The 23,340-nt window shown below is 39.9% G+C and overlaps 3 protein-coding genes across 8 annotated transcripts; 2 read left to right on the forward strand and 1 right to left on the reverse strand.

The window, feature by feature from the left end:
- Window positions 1–9,342: 9,342 nt before the first annotated feature.
- On the forward strand, window positions 9,343–11,973 carry LOC135679028 (uncharacterized). 2 transcript variants are annotated; one of them, XM_065192384.1, is made up of 6 exons: window positions 9,343–9,785; window positions 9,931–10,195; window positions 10,907–11,076; window positions 11,158–11,302; window positions 11,384–11,456; window positions 11,530–11,973. In XM_065192384.1, exons 3-6 carry the CDS (start codon window positions 11,037–11,039, stop codon window positions 11,788–11,790), a joined length of 519 nt encoding a protein of 172 aa, XP_065048456.1. In that variant the 5' UTR covers window positions 9,343–9,785; window positions 9,931–10,195; window positions 10,907–11,036; the 3' UTR covers window positions 11,791–11,973. The 2 variants fall into 2 exon arrangements, with proteins under 2 accessions (XP_065048456.1, XP_065048458.1); XM_065192386.1 differs by having other exon boundaries at window positions 9,343–10,195.
- Window positions 11,974–12,416: 443 nt separating this feature from the next.
- On the forward strand, window positions 12,417–17,271 carry LOC135584148 (uncharacterized). 5 transcript variants are annotated; one of them, XM_065192381.1, is made up of 5 exons: window positions 12,424–12,563; window positions 14,784–14,961; window positions 15,505–15,663; window positions 15,756–16,037; window positions 16,366–17,271. In XM_065192381.1, exons 3-5 carry the CDS (start codon window positions 15,517–15,519, stop codon window positions 16,999–17,001), a joined length of 1,065 nt encoding a protein of 354 aa, XP_065048453.1. In that variant the 5' UTR covers window positions 12,424–12,563; window positions 14,784–14,961; window positions 15,505–15,516; the 3' UTR covers window positions 17,002–17,271. The 5 variants fall into 5 exon arrangements, with proteins under 5 accessions (XP_065048451.1, XP_065048453.1, XP_065048455.1 ...); XM_065192379.1 differs by lacking the exon at window positions 14,784–14,961 and having other exon boundaries at window positions 12,417–12,563; XM_065192383.1 differs by lacking the exon at window positions 14,784–14,961 and having other exon boundaries at window positions 12,543–12,633.
- A 1,485-nt stretch (window positions 17,272–18,756) lies between these two features.
- Window positions 18,757–21,195, reverse strand: LOC103992072 (pentatricopeptide repeat-containing protein At1g08070, chloroplastic-like). The gene has a single exon (XM_009411652.3). It carries the CDS (start codon window positions 20,957–20,959, stop codon window positions 18,932–18,934), a length of 2,028 nt encoding a protein of 675 aa, XP_009409927.2. The 5' UTR covers window positions 20,960–21,195; the 3' UTR covers window positions 18,757–18,931.
- Between the last annotated feature and the right edge of the window lie 2,145 nt (window positions 21,196–23,340).

Raw genomic sequence — 23,340 nt, forward strand, 5'->3', positions numbered from 1 at the left:
CACATCGTTTTTAAACTTGTTTCTTTTGAAGAACTTCTTAAACTTTCTTGTCAAAAATGCTAAGTCATCATTACAGTCCTCATCACTTGAGTTTTCTCTCAAGTGGCATTCAGAAGTTTTAAGTGCCATATCCTTCCTGTTCTTTGGAAGGATGTCTTCTTGCTCTTCATGAGCTTTGCAGGTCATTTCGTAGGTCATTAATGACCCGATTAGTTCTTCAAGAGGGAAATTTCGCAGATCTTTTGCCTCTTGAATGGCGGTGACTTTAGGATCCCAACTCTTAGGAAGGGATCTTAGTATCTTATTAACAAGCTCAAAATCCGAAAAGCTCTTTCCGAGTCCTTTTAGACCGTTGACGACATCCGTGAAACGGGTAAACATGTCGCCAATGGTTTCACTCGGTTTCATTCGGAAAAGTTCAAAAGTATGCAGCAACAGATTGATTTTTGACTCTTTCACTCTACTTGTGCCCTCGTGGGTCACTTCAAGTGTGTGCCAAATATCAAAAGCAGTTTCGCAAGTAGAAACACGATTAAACTCGTTTTTATCAAGTGCGCAAAATAAGGCATTCATAGCCTTTGCATTAAGAGCGAAAGCCTTTTTCTCCAAATCGTTCCAATCGATCATTGGAAGAGAAGATTTTGAAAATCCATTTTCAACAAGGTTCCATAGTTCAAAATCCATAGAAATAAGAAAGATCCTCATTCGGGTCTTCCAGTACGTGTAGTCCGTTCCACTGAACATGGGTGGACGTGTAATTGAATGCCCCTCTTGGTTTCCGGCGTATGCCATCTCTCTTGGGTTTTAATCCTTTAGAGAGTTAACCTTGCTCTGATACCAATTGTTAGGATCGAGAGCACTAAGAGGGGGGGGGGGTGAATTAGTGCAGCAGAAATCTTATATTAATTTAAAAACCAAAAGCTGCGTTCGTTCAAAAACTATTATGATGCAAAAGCAAATTCTCAGTTTGTATCTAGGTGCAGTTTGCGTCTAAGCGCAGATTGCGTTTAAGCGCAGTTTTGCGTCTAAGCGCAGTTTTGCGTCTAAGCGCAGTTTTGCGTCTAAACTCAGATTTACGTCTAAATGCAGATTTACGTCTAAACGCAGATTTACGTCTAAACGCAGATTTATGTCTAAACGCAGATTTACGTCTAAACGCAGTTTTACGTCTAAACGCAGATTTACGTCTAAACGTAGTTTTACGTCTAAACGCAGATTTACGTCTAAACGCAGATTTACGTCTAAACTTTGAAACTCGTTTGTATACTTGCAGAAGGCAGTATGCAGTTGAAATCAAGACGTAAACGTGAACTGAAATCTGACGATTGAGCGAGGAAAGCCGATTTACGTCTGAATGCAGTTTTGCGTCTAAATGTTGAAATTCGTTCGTAAAATCATAGAGGACAGATTGCAGTTATTAATAGGATTAAACTGTAAGCGTAAACTGCAAAGAAGCTCGTTCGTAAAAGCACGGAAAACAGTTTTGCAGAATCAAACGTAAACGTAAACTGTAATGTATGAAAATACGAATTTACGTCTGAATGCAGATTTGGAAGAACAGCACTTAGAGTTTGTTCGTGAAAGCGCAGAGAGCAGTAGTGATGAGGGAGGTTTGCAGTAATGATAAAGTGCTCAAAAATAAACGCAAACCAGAGATTTAGAGTGGTTCGGTCAGCCTTGACCTACTCCACTTTTGGCTTCCTCCACCGATGAGGTTGCCGACGTCAACTAGGTGCCTTCCTTCAATGGGCGAAGGCCAAACTTCCCTCTTACAATTTCTCTCCTTTTGACAGGCTTAGGAGACAACCTTTACAGACCTTTCTCTCCTCACTTTACAATTGAAAACTTGAAGAATAGAAGGAGGAGACTTAAGGGCTTTACAACACTTTTGAGCTCTTAGAATCACAGAAAAGATCAAGATTTCGGTATTGGTCTGTATCTTTTCAGTGCTGAATGGGTGGGGTATTTATAGGCCCCAACCCAATTCAAAATTCGAGCTCAAAACGATCAAATCGATCAAATCCCAGAATTCTGGGATCAGGCGGTTGCACCTCTCAACTGGAGAGGTGGCACCGCCTGGCAGAGCTCGAAGACTGAGCTCAGCCGATTGCTCTTCTCTGCCAGAGCTCGAAGACTGAGCTCGATGGTTGCATCACCTGGCAGAGCTCGAAGACTGAGCTTGGTGGATGCATCACCTGGCAGAGCTCGAAATCTGAGCTCGGTGGTTGCATCACCTGGGAGAGCTCGAAACTGAGCTCAGGCTGATGCACCTCTCTGCCAGAGCTCGAAGACTGAGCTTGGTGAATGCATCACCTGGCAGAGCTCGAGACTTAGCTCAGGCTGATGCACCTCTCTGCCAGAGCTCGAAGACTGAGCTCGGTGGTTGCATCGCCTGGCAGAGCTCGAAACTTGAGCTCTGGCGGTGCAACCTCTTGGCTGGGGCGGTTGCACCTCCCAACCCCACAGCCCAGGCGGTTGCACCTCCTGGCTGGGGCGGTTGCACCTCTCAACCCCACAGCCCAGGCGGTTGCACCTCCTGGCTGGGGCGGTTGCACCTCCTGGTGCAATCTGGGTCCGAATGGTTCACTCCATTCGGCCCACTTTGAATCTTTTCAGGGGCCCAATTGCCCCAAGATTAAGCTAATGGGATCACCTCCCATTTTCATGCTTAATCATCGTGCTAACTACGATTAACTCTAAGACAACTTCTGCAGCTTTGCTCCGATGCGTCAATCGCTTCTTCCGGCGAGTTTCCGGCAAACTTCCGTCGATCAACCGATAACCCTCGGTGATCCTTCTGCGGACATCCGGCATACTCCTGGACTTTGCGACGATCCACTTGGCGAGTTCCGACGAGCTTCGCTTGGCAAGCTTCTGGACTTCTCGGATCTGTTCTCTCTGAACCTCCGACGACCGTCCGAACTTCCGTCGAACTCTCGAACTCCCAACGTGATCATGATCTTGACTCCGGCGCAACTCCTGCTGCTTGTCTTACTCTTATCGTAGTTAATCCTGCACATTTATCTCAACACATAGATTAGATAACAAATGACAATTGACTTCATCATCAAAACCCGAGATTCAACAGATACGTCGACCGATCCACCGGCCCGACGTCCAATCTTCTGACATGTTCCTCCGGCACAACATGATTTTCCTGCTTTAATTGTCTCATCCTGATCGAAGCATCCTACGTCACTCAAAACGCAGATTAAATCATAAATATATATCAAGTGGTTTCATCATCAAAATACGAGATTCAACAAAAAAAAAAAATCATGATTCATTTAGGAAAATTTCCTCTTTAGTATACGACAAGAAGAAATATAACAATTAGACCAATCATGATTCATTTGGATAGTAGATGGCAAAAAGAAACATTGAGGATAAAAGATCTCGAGTTTTATAGAGTAAATCTTAAGTTATAAATCTCAAAAAATTAAATAAAGCTCATTCAAATTCAAATCATCAAATCAAAAAATCATTTTCAAGAGATTCATAAAAAGATGATAAAACAGATTCATCAAATTCAATTAGACAGAGAAAAAGAATTTTCAAGAAAAATACTTTTTTCTATTTAGTTGTTTCATACAAGCATGCCTTTGTCCTTTTTGTGCCAAAAAATATATATATTATCAATCGTTTAAAATCAAAAAATAAGTTTCATCATAAAAACCATCAAGCTCAATAAATCACAAAAATCATCATGTATAACTTTAAAATCTCATGCATAAAATTGCCAAATCATGGTATTAAATTTTCAATCTTTTCATTACAACTTTATGCATCATTAAGTATACAATCGTCAAGCATGACACTATTTTATTTATGTGTAATAACCACTTTTATTATTGTGAATCGTGAATCATCAATCGTCAATCGTCAATCGTCAATCGTCGGTCGTCATTTTAAAAATATACAATCATCAATCGTCAAGCATGCCTATTTTATTTATATCAAATCAAAGCATGCATCATTTTTAAAGCCACTTTTATTATTATGAAAATCGATAATCCATAAATCATAAAAATCATTATGCATCATTTCGAAAGAAAACTCATTAAGCATGATCATTCTACACTACTTCAAATCAAACATGATTTCATTTATTTTCAAAATATTTATCATGATAGGACATACAAGGTAGAGAAATCATTAAACATAAAGTGTATTCATCAATCATGATTTCATTCAGCATAAGGTATTTTTAACCAAAATAATTTTGTTATTTGTTGTTGTCATGCATTTTTCTTTCTAGGTTAATCTATCTTTTCATGCTTAGTTTTCCATACAAAAGCCATGCATTATCATTAAGCATGATATTAAACTTCTTAATATTTTCATTAAGACATCAATCATGGTTTCAATCAAAATCGGAAATCATCAAGATACATATTTTTTCTTCTTAAAAAAAACATATATATGATCATTAGATTTAAATCTAACATTTTATTCTATTAACATAAAACATGTAATTTTCAAGAAAAATAATTATTCAAAAAAAAATACATCATGGAAAACATCAAGTAATTTCAAAATAAATTAAGGGAGTTTCAATTACCTCATCGTTGAAAGCCGTTAAGGCGTAATTTGCTACCTTGCCTTTCTTGATTTTCTCGTCATCTTCGGAGGAGCTCAATTCATCCCAATTTTTGTTTTTCTTTTTGTGTTCAAAGCAAGTAGTTCTGTTCTTTTTGCTTTTTAATTTTTGTTTCATTTGTAGTTTAAGTTCATCATCACTTGAGCTTATGCTCGAGTGGTCTTCATGTGTTCTATGTCTCAAATCCTTCCTGTCCTTTGGAAGGTTATTCTCGAGTTTCCTTTTTATCACATTGTTCATTTCGTAGGTCATTAAAGACCCAATTAGTTCTTCGAGTGGAAATATTTTAAGATTCTTGGCCTCTTGAATGGTTGTAACTTTTGGATCCCAACTCTTTGGAAGGGATCTTAAAATTTTAGTTACTAGTTCAAAGTTAGAAAAACCTTTACCAAGAGCTTTAAGTCCATTGATGACATTCGTGAAACGGGTGTACATGTCTCCGATGAACTCACTTGGTTTCATCCAGAAAAGTTTGTAAGAATGCACGAGAATGTTGATTTTGGACTCTTTCACTCGGTTAGTGCCTTCATGAGTGACATCAAGAATTCTCCAAATATCAAAAGCTGAATCACACATCGAAACGCGATTAAATTCATTTTTGTCAAGTGCACAATATAAGGCATTCATAGCCTTTGCATTTAGAGAAAACATCTTCTTCTCCAAATCATTCCAATGGTTTATTGGAAGAGAAGACATTTCAAATCCATTTTCAACTATGTGTCATAAATTCAAATCCAAAGAAAGCAAGAAAACTCTCATTCGAGTTTTCCAATAAGTGTAGTTTGTCCCATTGAAAAAGGGAGGATGAATGAGAGAGTAACCCTCTTGAAGGCTGAAAAGAGTCATTTCTATTTGGATGTTAAACCAAAGTAGAAAACCATGACTATGATACCAATTGTTAGGATTGAAGCGGCACTAAGAGGGGGGGGTGAATTAATGCAGCGAATTAAAACTCGTAAGTTTGAAAACGATTTCGTAAATGCATAGAGATTTTGATTCAACAAAGAATGACTTAGTAAAAGTAGCTCAAGTAAAGTAAGGAGATAAAAACTAAAAGCTTGCTGCTACGTAAATAACAGTTTCAGAAAAGTAAACACTCACACATTCAAGGAACACACCAATTTAAAGTGGTTTGGTCAAATGACCTACATCCACTTGCGAAGCCTTCTTCGATGAGGCTCCCAACTTTCACTAGCAAATCACTTTAAAGGAGAAGGATAAATACCCCTCTTACAACCTTTTACAAGTGGTTCACACTCTTACAAATTTTTAAAGAGAAAGAGGGAGGTGAACACTCAAGCTATTAAAAATAAGACTTGCTAAAGACTTTGCTAAGGCTTTATCTCAATCTTTAACTTCTCAAAGGTTGTGTTCTCTATTGAGAATTGAGGGATATTTATAGGCCCTAAGAGGATTCAAATTTGGGTTTCAAATTTGAATTACTTTTGGGTTTTTCGATGCTGGCGGTGCCACCGCCTATTAGTGTTTGACACTGACAGTGTACTAGCGGTGCCACCGCCGGACCTCTCAGGTTCTGGGCGGTGCCACCGTCCAGCCAGGCGGTACCACCACCCGATCCTTCGGGTTCTAGGTGGTGCCACCACCCAGTCCAACGGTGCCACCACCCGACCTTACGGGTCACTAATTAGGCTTCAAATCTGGCCTAAACCAGGTCAAATTCGAGCCCAATTGGCCCCTAACCAGAATATAAGATTATTTTTTAATCCTAACCCTAATTACATGTAATCTACGAAAACAAGACATAATCCTAAGTAGATCTTTTAACCGGCAACATCGAGTTTCCTTCCGGCGAGCTTTCTGGCGATCTTCCAACGGACCTCCGATACACCCTCGGATTTCTTCCAACGGACTCCTAGTAGGCTCTCAATCTTATGGCGAGTTTAGCAAGTCTTTGGCAAGTAGCCGAGCCTTCTCGGTGATCTCTGTGAACGTCTGACGATCTCTTTGACGAACTTCCAAAAACTTCGACAAGTCCCCGATTTCTTCTCGGTTGGTTCCGGTAGCACTTCCGATGAATCTTCGGACTCTTGGCGGACTTCGAACACCCATCGAACTTGACTCCAATAGACTTGCTTTATGTCTTCAAGCTATCGTAGTTAATCTTGCATATGTAAAACAAAACTTCGATCTAGACAATTACTCGTAAGCAATTAATCAAGTTGTCCGACATCTCATTGGTCCCTCGACGCTTCGTCCGATTCTTCGGCTCATCGTCCTCTCTTGCAGCCTATTGCCCAATCGGCCAATTGACTTTGCAACTTCGATATCCTTGGCGTAATACCCGCTCTTCTTGGTCCGATGCCCGAATCCACGGCCCGAAGCCTTCTGTCGATACGTCGACCGATCCACCGGCCCGACGTACAATCTTCTAACATGTTTCTCTGGCCCAACATGATTTTCCTGGTTTAATTGTCTCAACCTGATCGAAGCATCCTACGTCACTCAAAACGCAGATTAAATCATAAACACATATCAAGTGGTTTCATTATAAAAATACAAGATTCAATAGTTTTGCATATAGAAACCTGATTAAATTCATTTTTATCAAGAGCACAAAATAAAGCATTCATCGCTTTAGCATTCAAAGAGAAAGTCTTCTTTTCCAAATCATTCAATTCATTCTTTGGTTTGGAAGACTTCTCAAAACCGCTTTCAACAATGTTCCACAACTCGAAATTCATAAAGCAAGAAAATTCTCATTCTAGTTTTCCAATATATGTAGTCTATCCCATTGAACATAGGAGGACAAGTGATAGAATGACCATGTTTATTACTAGTGAAAGCTATCTCTCTTAGGTTTTAGACCAAATAGAGAGTAACCTTGCTCTAATACCAATTGTTAGGATCAAGTCGCACTAAGAGGGAGGGTGAATTAGTGCTTTCGATAAAAATCAATTTTAAAAAATCTTTGTTCGGTGAAAACAATAATGAAAGTGTGATTGACTTGGAGTAAGTGAACTAAGAAATTAACTCAGAATATAATAGCAATGAAACATAGAAAGAAAGTGTAAATCGAATTTATAGTGATTCAGTCATCGTGACCTATGTCCACTCCCGATTCCTCCTCTGTTGAGGCCACTGGCGTCCACTAACAGTCTTTCTTCGATAGGTGAATATCAACTACCCTCTTACAACTCTTTCTCATTTTCACAGGTTTAGGAGACAACCTTTACAAGCATCACACCCCTCTTAAAATGATCACAAAACTAAAGAATGAAGAGGATACTTAGCACTTTTTTAATATTTTTAAAACTCAAAATCTCAAGACTTTTATTTACAGTTTTATTGGTTTTTTATGTAGAAAAAAGTGGGGTATTTATAGGCCCTAATGGCTTAAAAAATGGAGCCAAAAAGTACCACCGCCATTATTTTGTTGCTCTTTGATGTAGGAAAGAGTGGGGTATTTCATTGCTCTTTCCGAGGTACTAGTAGTACCACCATCATTATTGGGTAGTACCACTATCTAATCTAGGCGGTACCATCGTCTGACAAAACCTCGAAGACTGGACTCTAGTGGTACCATCGCTTGGTAGCATTAATTGTCAATTGTACCACCACCTAGTCTGGGCGGTACCACCACCCAAACCACCTGGGAAGCTGAGCCTTAGGCAGTTCCACTGCCTAGTTTGAGCGGTGTCATCGCATGACGTGGCTCCAAGTGGCTGAATGGGCCATCCAACTAGCCCAATTCACCCCTATTTTGGGCCTAGTTGGCCCCTAATTGAGTTAGTAGGATTTATCCCAAAACTAACTCAAATTAAAGTCCTAACTACGATAGTTAAGGCTAAAACAATTACGAAACAAGCAATCTAACTTATCTGACACGTTAATTGTTCAACCGAACTCTCGGTGAACTTCCGACAAACTCCCGACAATCTTTCGGTGAGCTTTTAGCAAACTTCAGACGAGCTTTTGGTGAAATCCTAGGGAACTTCAAGCGAGCTTTCACTACATTATCCGATCCTTCGGTGTATCCCCTGATTTATCCGACCTGATGACTTCGATCTAACATTCGATTTTTCTTTAATTGTTTTACCTTTTTCACGATCGTAATTAGTTTTGTATCACTTATCTCAAGGATTAGATCATTAATTCATCGATTGATTTAATCATCAAATCTGAGATTTAATATTTAATTATTATGATTTTAATATGTTAAGCTACTAAAATTTTCATATATCATATTTAGCCTCATATATTAGTCAATGTAAGAGAGTTTAATTTTAAAGATAGTTCAAAATTTAGATCCGATGGATTAATTAATCAAATCAATTTATTAATAATTCGTTAATACAAGGTGAAATATGACGTTTGGATCCGATGAAAATAAGAATAAAATAATTTTTTTAACATTATCAAGGGTGCTCCATAAAAAAAATTTAAAATTGATAAGTTCTATAAAAAATATCAAACTTAGAATTTTTTTTCAAAAATTCATCCCATATATATTAATAAGTTTAATATTTAATTAAAATTTTATTGGGTGTTTGGAGCACTTCATCACAGTGTACTTTTCGATGATGAAAATATACCAACTAAATCGCATAAAAAGAATATTTTTAATCATATAATTTACATAATCAGGTTGGAAAAATATTAATTATACAAATGAAAATAGTTAGAACTGAAAAAGGTCATCTAACATATTAAATAGGCTAAAATAATGATTTTTATTTCTTTTTCCCTGGAAAAGGCGATTGATTTGCCACATGGCCCGTCGATTGCCGTAAGACTCTGCGCTTAACTGGCGGAGAACACGACTCTTGCGGTCTAGCCGGGCCACTCGATCCGCCCTGCTCACCCTCCTCCAGCCGTCGACGGTGGACGCCGCCGCCTCTAGTTCGCTTGGTGCAGGTCGGGACCGCCCGGATCCGCCCGCGGACGGGCCGGATCCCGCCTTGCACCAACTGAATCGGAGCCGGAGGGCGACCATCTATCTCGACCTTCCGCGGCTCCGCGTCGCGGGATCTCCTCTCCCGAAAGATCCGATCGCGAGTCTTTTCTTTGCTTACCGTATGCTTTCTTTCTGTTCCTCGTGCCGATCTCTCTACTCGTGAAAGGTCAGATTGTTTTACCGGATTTGGGTCTTTCTCGAACAATATGTTGCTTAAACCGTGGAAAGCATCTTCGAAAGATGTAATCTTTACCAACGTTTGGACTGGAGGTATGTTTTCATAGCATGATTCATGTTATAGATTAATGAGCTTCGGATCTTGTCACTGTAATTTAGTAAATTTGCATTCTATCTGCAAGAAACTATGTGTGTTGATCAAATGTGTGTGTAATTGTTGCACCCCGTTGTTCTTCAGTGGAATCTGGGTATCCGTGACAGACAAGTTTGAGCTTGATTCCAGTTCAGCAGATTGAATAGTTGCTAATCTCCTTAGCCACCTTCAACAGACTCAAGTTCTGCCGTCTGTTCCTCTCTTACCCTTTTGCTTCTGAGTTGACAAAGTAATTGTATTCTAGTGCAGTCTTGCCTTCGAACTCATAAGTTTCTGCTAGAACAGTTCCTGTTCATTGATGCAGCTGCACACAAGATGATCTCAATTCCTGGTTAAAGTTCAAAAAAAGGTGAATTTCTGATGCAAGGGTTTTTTTTTTTATAGCCTATTTAGTTAATATTATTAATAATATTATAAAAAATAAAATTTCTATAGGGCGAATTTCCAGAAAAAATCTTAGGTTTTTGGGTTTAATAGTTAAAATATTCATTTCCCTCCTTAATTTTTTTTTGTTTAATAGTTAGAAAATTGTTTTCCTCCTTTTTCCTACGGATCTGTTTATAAAATTAACGGCCTAATTATAATATTTTTATATTATGTTATAGTGTTTTTAGTAATATAAAAAATATATATTATAACATAATATTTTTTATAAATTTTATAAAAACATTATTATGTTTATAGTGTTTCCATGTTGGGGTATAGCGTTTTCAATAATATTAGAAAAGCACTGCACTATTATGCAGTAAAAAACACTGTAACACAGTGTTTTTGTTTTCAACATGTTAGAGAACACTAAAACACACTATAAAAATATAATAATATAATATTTTTTAAATATTATTAAAAATATCATCATATAGTATAAAAATATGAATTGGTGTACTCTTAGAAGTATTTCGGGTATTAGATAAAAAGATAAGAAAACGTAGTTGGAGAATTCTGAAAATAGGAGGCCGAGAAAATATTTTAAAAAACAGATTTTTTTTTTTGAAATTTATCCCTTTAGATATATATTTCTTTATCTCTTTGGATTTGATCGTGTTTTGTTGCGGTTCAGATATTTAGCTTCCGGTGCTGCCAATTGTTGCCGCGTGTAAGCTGTTCACTGGCTTCAAGGTAACATATTTCTTTATCTCTTCCCCATCCCCCTCTCTCTCTCTCTCAGTTCTTTTGCCCTCGACTGCACCATGGGTCAGCTCTTCTCCTCCATCGGAGGCAAGTTCCAACGTGAGTGCCCTTTCTCTCCATCTTCTCGTCCCAAACCTCTCTCACTTTCCTTCTAAGAGTTATTCGCCTTTGAATGAGCAGGAGCAGGAGCAGGAGCAGGGAACGGATGGCGCGAGAGGCAGCTGAGGAAGATTGCTGACGAGGCCTTCGACCGCATCAGAACCGATTCGCACGACGACCGGCTCACCTTCCAAGACCTATACATCGCCGTCCTCTACGCCTACAAGTACCATCTCCCTGCTCTCTCACACACTCTCTCTAAGGAAGAATCGATGATGACCCTCTTCCTGCTGCTTGCTCCTTGCAGTGACATCAACAAGTTCCTCCCGGGGCCTCACAACGACCCCCCCTCGAAGGAGAAGCTGAAAGCAATGATGGAGGTCAGCTTGGTTTGCAACTCTCCTCCTCCTTCCATCGTTACAGTTCTTCAGACGACGCTTTATCTTCGTGCAGGAGTACGACATCAACTTGGACGGCTTGCTCGACCGCGAGGAGTTCGCAGAGCTGATGAGGAAGCTTACGGCCGATACCGTGAGGTCGGTGGGGCAAAATCTACTGATAGGACTGGTGTTGGTGCCGACAATAGCGCTGCTGGCCAAGAGGGCCACCGAGGGGTTTCCGGTCGTGGGCAAGGTGGCGCAGAGAACGCCCAATTTTGTGTATGCCTCCATTGTCGCTCTTGGAGTTGTGCTGGTCCAAAAGCCAAACTGCTGATCCAGTGATCTGTAGCATGTTGGCACACACTCACGTCTGATTCTTAGCAGCAGAAATGAGTCTTTCTGTGAGTGATTGCTGGCTTATAGTGCTCCCAACTATGTGTTAAAACAGAGTTATGCTTGTTGCTCAGCTAATATTACATTTAACAGAGGGTTGGGAGAGGATTTAGTTGGCAAGAGATATCTGGGATTGGCTTCATGAATCATGGTTAGTAAAATAACAAGAATGTGATGCATGGTTAGACAAGTTTCAATCAATCTAATTTTCTGCTCCTGGTCTTTTGAGTTAACCAATTTGAGGGAAGAATATCCTTTTTTTTATAGAACAATTACCAATCAGAAAATGTCAATAAAAATAAATATTTAGCCACAAATATTTTACTTACAAGAAATTTGTGATCAAAAACTAACTATTTTGTTACTAAAAAATAATTTCCTTGATAGAAATCTTGAACTGATTTATATGGTGGGATTAAATAATGTGAAACTTTTTTTTTTTGGTGAATTTGCTAAGTCTTGGAGAAATTAAATACGATCCACGGCTAGCATCAGCCGTGGCAATCAAGCGGACGGTCGTGATCAAACTGAGGCCAAAACCAGAGCGAGAGGGGGAAACCGACAGTCACGGGTAGATGACATGGTTGTCGACCGGCTTTAACCGGTTTCTTTCCCGCATAGAAGGCCTACAAGGGGGAAGGGCAGGGCGTGCACGTCTTGTGATCTCCACACGATTCTTCGGTCTCCATCGCTCCGAAGAGACGCGGATCAAAGGTGGGATTTAGCTAAAGGCTTCTTCAGGCCTCCGCCGTCGAGGCAACCTACCGTTTTCCCCGAATTTGTGGTGTTTGGTTTTGTTTGATTGCCTTCTTTTCCCTTCTTTACATTTGACGCCGTATGATCTTTGTCATTTCTTTGAATCCTGAGTTTGTGCGCTTCCAGGAAATACTTCTTACTGATTTTTTTGGTGGCAATTGTGGGCATAAGTATTTTTCTCCTATTTTTTTATTTTCTGATGTCTGATGGTTGAATTGGATTGAGATTGGTAGGAAAGATTGGATCTTTGACTAGTTTTTGGAGTTCGAAGTTCCCATGCAGAAGGAAGTTGAAACCTATGATTTCATATCAGTGTTGTGATTGTGTTCTAATGAATGCCTGAATTGTGGCTTTGCTAGTCTTTGGAGATTTTTATTCTGAATTTGCAGGGATAGAAATTTCATGAAATTTGTGGGACGGCTTTTCTTTTCCTTTTGGTATAAATGGCGATATAGGTACCTGCAGTTTTATCCTAGTTGATCGATAAGTTATTGTTCCATGGTTATATTTGAGTTGTTTCAAGTCTTTTGCGTGGATCAGATCAAGAAATACGATTGGATGTAATAAATTAGGTTGCATTTGTTGGAATACTGTTTGACATGTATAATTTCAAAACGAAAATTATCCAACAGTGAAGATTATATTGTAGCAAGGAACGGGTACTGGTTAGTGAAATAGCTAACCTTCTTATCTTAGTTATGGATGGGTTTTTCAATTTCAAGCATTGGTTGTCATTCATGCCATTTAAGTTGAATGTCTCTAAGAAGAAAATGCTTTCTTGAATGTGTATTACCAACGTGTAAAATTGGTAAATATCTCAACATTAAGAAAGTCCATCACAGTGATTATTGTGGGTAGATTGTTTGTTCGGTTAGTGTTCTTTTGTTACTGCAACTGCTCTTTCAAATGAAACAATTCAAACATATTTATTACGACAATCAAAATTTTCCTGAATGTTTAGCCTGTAGTATCTGAGCATTGCACCTAAACCAGAACTTATTTAATTACTCAGATTCATTATTTCTGTGGGTTATGTATGCCTCATGTCCTAGTTCTGCGTGCAATTTTGACATTATGGAATCGGTACTCAGTACTCACCATGGCTCATGTTACAGATAAAATTATTCTGATTTTACTCCTGAAGCCAGGCTCTTCCACATTCTTTACATTGATATTTCTCTTTAGAAGAATTCCTTCTTGGCTACTACAATATTTGAACTTCCATACATCTTCATGAAAGAAATTTCGGTTAAACTTCCTATGTTTCTTTTTGTCTTTTGTATTTTATCATTATGTGCTTTAATTAGATTCGCATGTAAACAACTCTTATTGGTTCAATTGGATTTATTTTGCTAGAGAAGTTTATTTTCTTTTTAATATTGTAAATATACAATATAATATATCTACCCTCTCACAGGGTCTTTTGGTTCCATGTTTGCCTTTTCCTAGAGAGTGATTGTTGATGCTCTCATAAGGTTGCTCTTTTCCAACTTCGAGTCTGACTGGTAAAAGCATGCCCACCCCTTGTGGGGGGTAATTCAGAGCTTGCATTGTAGGGGCCTCATGCAGTTTGTCATCCATTTTATGATTGCTTTCACTGTTTGTGGCACCGTTTATTCCCATACAAGTGATAGAATTGTAAGATACTAAATACAGTATCTAGGCCTATTAATCAATTTGATATGACCTGATTGAATGATAATCCATCCAATTTTAGTTGGATATTGACTAGCATGTTAATCCAATAATTTGGTTAATGACCTCATCTAATCATTTGAGTATTAGGTAAATTGAGTGGAAAACCATAATTTGATACTGTTTATTCTTTTAACTAATAGTAATAGTATTTTGCATATGTTTTGAGAAAATTGATATACCATAATAAGAGTTTATGATCTAATGATGATATGCTTGGATACAAACTTTTAGCTATGGGATTGTCATATATGATAGGAGAAGAATAATATTATTATGAAGGATTCTGATTGAACCCAACTTATTCCATTTACAGTTTTATCACAATGCCTACATATGGTTGTACATGTATGGTGGTTGTTTCTTTCCTTATATTTGCTAACCTCACCTCTTGAATTCTAGAATGGCTTGTTATGGTCCTCATTTATTTACCTATGCAAATAAAAACATGAGTAAACTATGAGACTTCCTCTCTGCATGCAGGGGTAAGGATTACATATATTGATTCTCCCACCCGATACTGGGAGACATCTCATGTACAGGACATTCCTTTTCACGTAAAGCTGTGTTCCCTGCAGCTAGGAATGGCACATATGCTTTGTCTTTGTTCTTTGTAATAATGGACTAAGATATCCGGGATGCATGTGAGCTTGAACAAGAGGTATTTAGATTAGATTTTGGTCAACATGTTTTATAAGTTCCACATGTCAATGATTTGCCATTTATGGTGAAATGACTTTTGTTTAATATAGTAAGAAGCTATATATGGCATATCAGTAATGTGAACTAGTTTGCACTCAGATCAATAGGGATAAGCTGATCCCTAGTGTTGATTTCTGCACCAAGCAATTTACATAGAAGTCCACCCCCTAGCTCTTGCCCAACCCAAATGTATTGTGTTTACAACAGTGCAGAAAGATTGTTGTTGTTGTTCTCATTTTTGTGGAAGCATCCAGCATCTTTAGACTTAGAAGTTTCAAAGCTGATCACTTTATGCAGTGTGTTGTTTTCTTTTGTCTTTCCGTAGACAGTGCAGAAAGATTGTTGTTGTTGTTCTCAATTTTGTGTAAGCATCTAGCATCTTTAGAAGTTTCAAAGTTGATCACTTTAGGAAGTGTGTTGTTATCTTTTGTCTTTCCACAAAAGATTGTTGTTTTTCTCACAAGACATACTCAAAGACATAAATTGTTGTTTTTCTCACAAGACATACTCAAAGATGGAGCTCTTCGGTGGCTTTCTATGTGAATCATGGTCATCTGAGAATTTGTACTCTCATCCGGATGCTCAAAGGTGTCCATTTCTGAGGAATATTAATGAGCCAACAAACTTTTCCTTCTCAGCATCTTTTAATTCTCCTTTCCCAGTAAGTTTATGCTCTATCTTTGCATGCTACGATAGAAGTTACATGGATGACATATGTTCCCGCTCTGTTATCTCCTTTATTTTTCTTTCTAGATACAAGGAGCAAAGGGTCCAATCTTTGAAGATGGACCCAGTTTCGATATGGCATTCAAGCTTTTCCATGGGCACAATGGAGTTGTCCCACTTTCAGGCAAATCATATATGCATGAGGAGAATGTGGAACCTATGCCTGTCATGCAGTTTAACCCCTTGTCAGGGAAAGCTGCTTCAATTGGTCTCTCAGCTTTTGGCCTAGGAGGACCCTTTGGTTTTGATTTCTTCTCAAAAAAGTGGAACGAGAATAAGAAATCCTCCAAGAAGGATCATTCTCAACAGGTCAGGAACCTGCTCTTGCTTCATTCATCCCTCATTTTGAATTTTTAATAAAGTTGCATATTTATTAGCTACATTAGTTACTTGACAGCCCAAATATATAATCATCACATGTGATCATCCGGACTGTTAATTCCATAAATTTTCGCATTAAAATTTTTTTATGAAAGGTATATGAGTTGACATCCCCTTCTAGAGTGATCGAGTCACCAAATTCTTTTTGTTTGAACTTTCAGAGAAAATGATGCAAAATTTCTTTTACATGCACATATATATATTATCATTTGACTTTATTGTGCCCATCCACTTTCTTTTGGTACACATGTTTCAGAGGGAAGGTGGCGGCACATCACATGAATCATTAAGCCATGAGTGGCTCAGAACAGGGCAATGCCCAATTGCAAAGTCTTATAGAGCAGTGAGTGGTGTCTTGCCTCTTGTAGCAAAGATACTACAGCCACCACCTGGAATTAAACTCAAATTCCCCCCTGCTGTGGTGGCTGTCCGAGCAGCATTAGCTCGTACTGCCCTGGTGAAGACTCTCCGTCCTCAGCCATTGCATGCAAAAATGTTGGCGATTGCTTTGCTAGGCATGGCTGCGAATGTGCCCCTTGGTGTGTGGAGAGAGCATACCGAAAAGTTCTCACCTCAGTGGTTTGCTGCGGTCCATGCAGCCGTGCCATTTATTGCGATGCTCAGGAAGTCAGTCGTCATGCCCAAGACTGCTATGGCACTGACCATAGCAGCTTCAATCTTAGGCCAGACAATTGGTTCGAGGGCTGAGCGGCTCCGGCTTAAGTCAGCAGCAACCAAGGACCCAAGCAACATGAACCAGGCAGCCATAGGTCTCAAAATAAGCGGAAACTGCGGAGACGATGAGGCAAGAGTCTGGAAGTCTCTTCCGCTTAAGGTGGCTGGCCCAGGCTCATCGTCAGTTACATCACCAACAGCAAGCATGTGTTTCTAAGGAGTGTTGTACCTAAGTTTCGGTATCTATTACTGTTCAAATGCTGTTTCATCCTCTGGAAGACTTTGCTTTACGGATGTACTGGTATAGTATTTTCCTTGCAACATAGTGTTGTTACGTGCAGGAGCTGTGTCAAACTGTCATGCTTGTTACTCTGCTGCTGATATTATGTGCTGGATATGCCTGGTCTTGTTACTGAGTTGTGTTTTGATGAAACGAAGGCATTGTATATTTCTTTAGCTTATTGATTTTGTCACAACTGTTGTGCTATGGCTGGAAATGTTGTGGTAGTAGTTGAATGGTGTTGGAGCAGGTATGACTTGAGGGTTATGGTTTAGGTCTTCTTTTTTTCTGATTCTGCCTTCTTTTTCTGTCACTAGAAGTTGCATTCTCAAAAATTCACTCTTAGAACTTCACTTGTTTTGAAGGTACAAGCACAGATAGGTACAGATCAAGAAGAAAGTTGGTGATTAGTTTGAGCCCTAATTTCTCATGACCGAGTATTTTTTACATCATCATAAGGTCTGGACCTATCTTCTTCTATAGTGTTTATTGGACAGAGATTTATTAGGAAAGAGGATAAGAAAGATTTCTCTCCAGTCAAATTTTAACTTTTATCAACAATTTAAAATTGTTTTCTATTTCATTAAAAAAGCACTGTATCTTTTGTTTCTTTTTTTTCCTTGTTTTTTCCCTCTAACTTAAATGTTAGGATAAATCCTTGAAGTGTTTTTGAGTATTTACTATCATCTATAACTGCTAAGCCTAATAACCCTATAACAGATTGGATGACACATACAAGCCTTACTAGGAGCATTAAAAAGAACAAAAGCTAAAAATGCCAAAGATGGAATTTCTTACATAATTGTAACTATGATGTAATTCATTAATCTAATAATTTTTTTAAAAAAAATAATAAGTGATGAACACAACATTTCATTTCCATCTAAAGTCGAAGTTTGCACATGGTCTTTATATGTAAGATAACTGATAAACCTCAAGAATTTATTAACTGCGATTTTGAACTCTAGTATAATGTCTTGGATATTATTTAATGAAATATAAAACTGTTATCATTTGCTCCAACAAAGTCAAATTTAGGGTTCGTATGCTAATTACAAAGAATGATGGGGATTATTTTAAAGAAAGTATAATTTTCTTATTTTTGGAGTGACAAATTTAGGGCATCTTTTGCTAGTTAATAAGAATGAAAGGAGGTTGCATTAGAAAAGGAGATTTCTATTTAAATTTTTTTGTTATTTATAATCTCATTTTAATTTTTTTTAATATTTCTAAGCTATCCTTTGCAAATGACTATAAGTATCAACAACTTATCATTTAATTTCAACATTTTTTTAAATCTTTTCCTATCACCTTGTTTCTTTTCTATGTTTATCCTCCACATCATCATCATCATCATCGAAAATGATCTAGGGGATGCAGTTAAGATTCCAACTTCGATGCTTATGGTGATGATTGATCGAGGGATGAAATAAATTATAATAAAATAAAGATAAGAGGTTATGGGAAATAAGGATGTGCTTGATAATTGAAATATATATATATATATATATATATATATATATATATATATAATGATGGTAAACTCCTGCCGATATCAGTTGCTTCGTTCTTCCTGTCGCTTCCAACCCTCTCTCTCTCTCTCTCTCGCTTCTTGCTCCAAATCTCTTTCCTGTCCCCTTTGACTTCGTCTCCAACGGAGAGGAGCTCACTGCAGATGACAGTCGCTTCTGCTAGATCAATTTCTCTTTCATTCTATTCTTGATCCGCACCTGCAACCTGCATGGTGTTGTGTGGAGATAGGGATGCAAATTCCCGGACCCGCTACATGCTCGATGATATGACCCGCCTCTTCTGCGGCGGTAATGTGTATATTACTTCATCTCCATCGTTTTCTATTACCTGCTGTTTACCAAAACTCATTACATGAACACCACCCATTCTTGAACCGATGAAATCTGTAGCGATCCCTGAGGACGATCTCCCTGTTGTACAATCTGGACACGTACTTGATCACACTGTGGCAATCATGGCACACTCGGAGGTTCTTGACGATCCTCAGTGGCGTGTCGGGCCTCGTACCGATCAATCCGAATGCCATGGCCAACCTCTCGCTGTGGTGACGTGCTTCGTCCTGTGAAGAGTCGATGTTGAGGCGATGGGCGAACTCATCCACCATTGCGTATACCTCTTTCGCCTGTGGATGCAACTCCTCTCCCTTCCTGAACTCGTGAATCACGCCGTCTATCTCAATCAGGCTGCATCCCGGCGTTTTCCTCACCTTGTTCGTCCTCATTGCTTTCCTCATCCGGAGTCCGTCGCTGCGGCGATTTCCAGCGGTGTAGAGGTTGGACATGAGGACATAAGCTCCCTCCTCTTGAGGCTCGACATCGAGGAGGAGTTTCGCCACGGTCTCACCCAGTGCTACGTCTCCGTGGTTCCTGCAAGCTCCCAGCAGAGACCCCCAGATGAAGGCGTCGGGCTCCATCGGCATGCTCGAGATTAGGTCTTGTGCTTTGTCGAGCCGCCCTGCTCGTCCGAACATGTCGACCACGCAACCGTAGTGCTCGATCTGCGGTACGAGGCCGTACACCGCGGACATGCTCTCGAAGTGGCGGAGGCCGACGTCGACCAAGCCGGCGTGGCTGCACGCCGACAGGACGCCGACGAACGTGACTTCATTTGGCTTCACGCCGGCTGACGACATGGCGGCGAAGAGTTCCAACGCCTCCTCTCCCCGGCCGTGCATGGCAAGCCCCACGATCATGCTGGTGTAGGTGTACACGTCTTTGTGAGCCATGCCGCCGAAGACTTCCATGGCCCGATCTATCCTTCCACATTTGGAGTACATGTCGACCAAGGCGTTCCCCGTGATTCCGTCCGCCTCGATGCCGTTCCTGTTGATGTAGGCATGAACCCACTGGCCCAGCTCGAGCGCTCCGAGGCTCGCGCACGAGTTGAGCACCCCGACCAACGTGAAGGCGTCGGGCTCGATGCCTTGGCGCTGCATTTGGCGAAACAACTCCAAAGCCTGCTTGAATTCCTTATTGTTAACAAGCCCGGAGATAATGGAGTTCCAGGAGACGACATTCCTCACAGGCATTTCGTTGAACAACTGGTACGCCGAATCGACGTCCCCACACTTGGAGTACATGTCTACCAAAGCATTGCCGACGAAGACATCCATGTCGATCTGACGGGCACCGATGTACCGGTGCAGTTTCCTCCCCAGTTCCAAGTCCCCGAGTTCCGCACAAGCCGACAGCACTGCCACCATGGTCACCCCATCCGCTCTCAAGTTCTCACTCATCATTTCTTCGAACACTTTTACCGCCTTCTTTGCCAAACCCGCCTTCGTATACCCTGAGATCAAAGTAGTCCAAGAGACCAAGTCTTTCTCAGGAAATCCATCGAACAACTTCTGTATGGAACGGACCTCCCCACAAAGAGCATACAAGCTCATGAGGTTGTTCCTAACGTACACATTGGCGTCGAGCCCCATCTTGATGGCATGAGCATGAAGGGCTTCCCCCGCCTGCAATGCTTGGGAATTGGCGAAGAGCTTGAGAAGGTAAGGGAAGGTAAAACTGTCAGGACGAAGGTCCTTTTCGAGCATGTCCTCGTAGAACATTATGGAAATGGAGACCAAGCTTCTGTTGCTACGGGACAAGCTGTGGAAGACGGTGTTGTACATGAGCGGGCTCGGGTTATCGATGTGGGCAAGGAGGGACCGGGCGTGGGCGATGTGTGGGGAGGAGGAGAGAGCACAGAAGGAGAGGATCTTTGCGAGGAGCGGAGGAGATTGGAGGGAGGGAGTCTTGAGGATGGCGGCTTGGATTTGCTTGAGCTCGTCCATGGATCGTATGGTGTCCAATTTGTGAGGGAGCTGCAGCGGCGGGGTGAAAGGTGAAGAAGGTGCCGAGGGAGAGAAGGCCATGGCTCTCCCGACGACTGCAGCAGAGGCTCGAGTATGGATGTATCACCTGGAGTCCAAGCTACTTAAGATCAAGAACAAATCCTTTTTACGCCCTAAGATAGATCCTACCGAGGTGAGATGGGCTTGAAATGAAGAGAAAATGCCAATGCTTGCAGAGAGCAAACTCAGCAGTGTACTCTATACAGGATTACAATTCTATAGTTAACACACAATCACACAATTCCAAATTGCAGCACATTGAGCAAGATAATAGTAAAGCATAATTGGACACGCAACTATATCCAGACAATCACAAATCTGACCCAGGAAATATATCCAGACACGCAACTATAAGCATGTAGCTCAAGTGCAACACTATGATCTTTGACTACTTGTAATGGGGAAAGCTTCGAATCAAACCTAGGTCTAAAACCATTAATGGTCAAGGTGGTGCCAACCATTCTAAGCTAGATATGACATGCCACAACAAGAACATATAATGTCTTATAAATATGCATTCATGCCACACATTGCCTTTTCAGTTGCATCTACCTCCTTGACATATAATGTTTTATCGATTTACATGTGATCTATATGTCAACATGATGGATTTTGGTTTTGGCAAAACACCTTCCTTTAACCAGGGATTGATGAGCGATACCACGATGTTTCAACTGTTTCTGTAAGCATAAAAATCTGTATTATGCTAAGTCAATAATGCGGAATTAACCTATATGCCAGGATTGAAATCAATACATAGATCAAATTATACGATGCGTACCTTTTGATGCCATCCGTTCAGAGATCTTGTTTGATCTGCTCAGCACCGTGATCCAAGATTGCTGTAGGCTCCGTCTTTAATCCGATCGCGCTGCGGAATCTGCAGGGAGTGCGAAGAGTAGACCCTTTCTCCTCTCTTCCTATCAGGATCACTCAGATTGATGGATTTGGGGAGAGGTTTTTGGGGAGAGAGTCGAGGAGAATAACTGAATTCCTCAACGGAGAGATGCGTCTATATGTGTCAACGTTATAACGCTCTAACACACTAACTCCCTTAGAGATCCTATCCTTTAATAGGCGAGAGCAGAGGGTCTACGATGAGAGATGAGATCTCAGAAGATTTCCTCCCATCAAGGATATCTCCGAGGAATCGTTCCGTAGTGGACTTAGTCTTGGCTAAAATATCGCAACGGAACCCAATTCTATTATATATCTTATTCAATAAAAAGGTCACATATTCTAATATTCTCCCACTTGGCCCATTAATTGATAAGATATAAAAGAGATACAAAATCAAAACAAACAAAAACAAAATTTGTTTGAAAACAATTTTATCTAATTGGATTCCAAAAAAATTTTGAAAAGCATTTTATACATGGCCATGTTTTAAAAAATTTTGGGTTTACAGTCATATCTGTAAACCCAGTCTGAGACATCTACATATATGGGGGTGTCCTGCAGAGATAAGAGTATTCAATCCACATGAAAAGAAATTGGAGCCAAGAACTATTTCAGGATATTTTGAAAAGCATTTTATACATGGCCATGTTTTAAAAAATAAGCCAATAAGTCCAATAATCACAATAATACTATATTAAGTCCAACTATCAATGCGAGTCATAGCGGTTGTATTTCATCAATGTCATACTCCCTTCTATGTACCACAACATTGTTAGTCTTTCCTAAAATAGTCCATAATGACCCCTGTAATTTGTCTTGTCAAGACAATCCTGTTATTACATTCAACCATAATATGCATAAACATAAATGTAAACAGGATAGCAGAAACAGATAACTTTAATTAAGTAAAATGTCAATAATAGCATCCACATAAACATGCATCACCATATCCTTTATGACTTGCTCACAAGCCCCATTCTAAGAACATGTTCTTTGAATATTTTGCACGGTAAGGCTTTTGTCAATGGATCAGCAATCATCATAGTGGTGCTCAAGTTCTCAATTGACACTTGCTGTTTCTGGACTCTTTCTCTAACCACCAAGTACTTTAACTCAATGTGCTTGGAACCACTAGAGTACTTGCCATTCTTAGAGAAGAAAACTGCTGCAGTGTTATCACAAAATATCTTCAGCGGCTTGGCAATTGAGTCGACCACACCAAGTCCTGAGATAAAATTTCGCAGCTATAAAGCTTGATTTGTAGCCTCAAAGCATGCCACAAATTCAGCTTCCATTGTTGATGATGCAATAAGCGATTGCTTTGCACTTTTCCAAGAGATTGCCCCACCAGCTAACATAAATACAAATCCTGAAGTGGACTTCCTGCTGTCGAGGCAATTTGCAAAATCAGCATCTGAATATCCAGTTACTTCAAGCTGATCAGATCTCCTGTATGTGAGCATATAATCTTTTGTCCCTTGTAGATATCTCATTACTTTCTT

Source organism: Musa acuminata, chromosome BXJ1-7 (assembly GCF_036884655.1).
Source record: "Musa acuminata AAA Group cultivar baxijiao chromosome BXJ1-7, Cavendish_Baxijiao_AAA, whole genome shotgun sequence".
In the NCBI taxonomy this organism is placed as follows: Eukaryota; Viridiplantae; Streptophyta; class Magnoliopsida; order Zingiberales; family Musaceae; genus Musa; species Musa acuminata.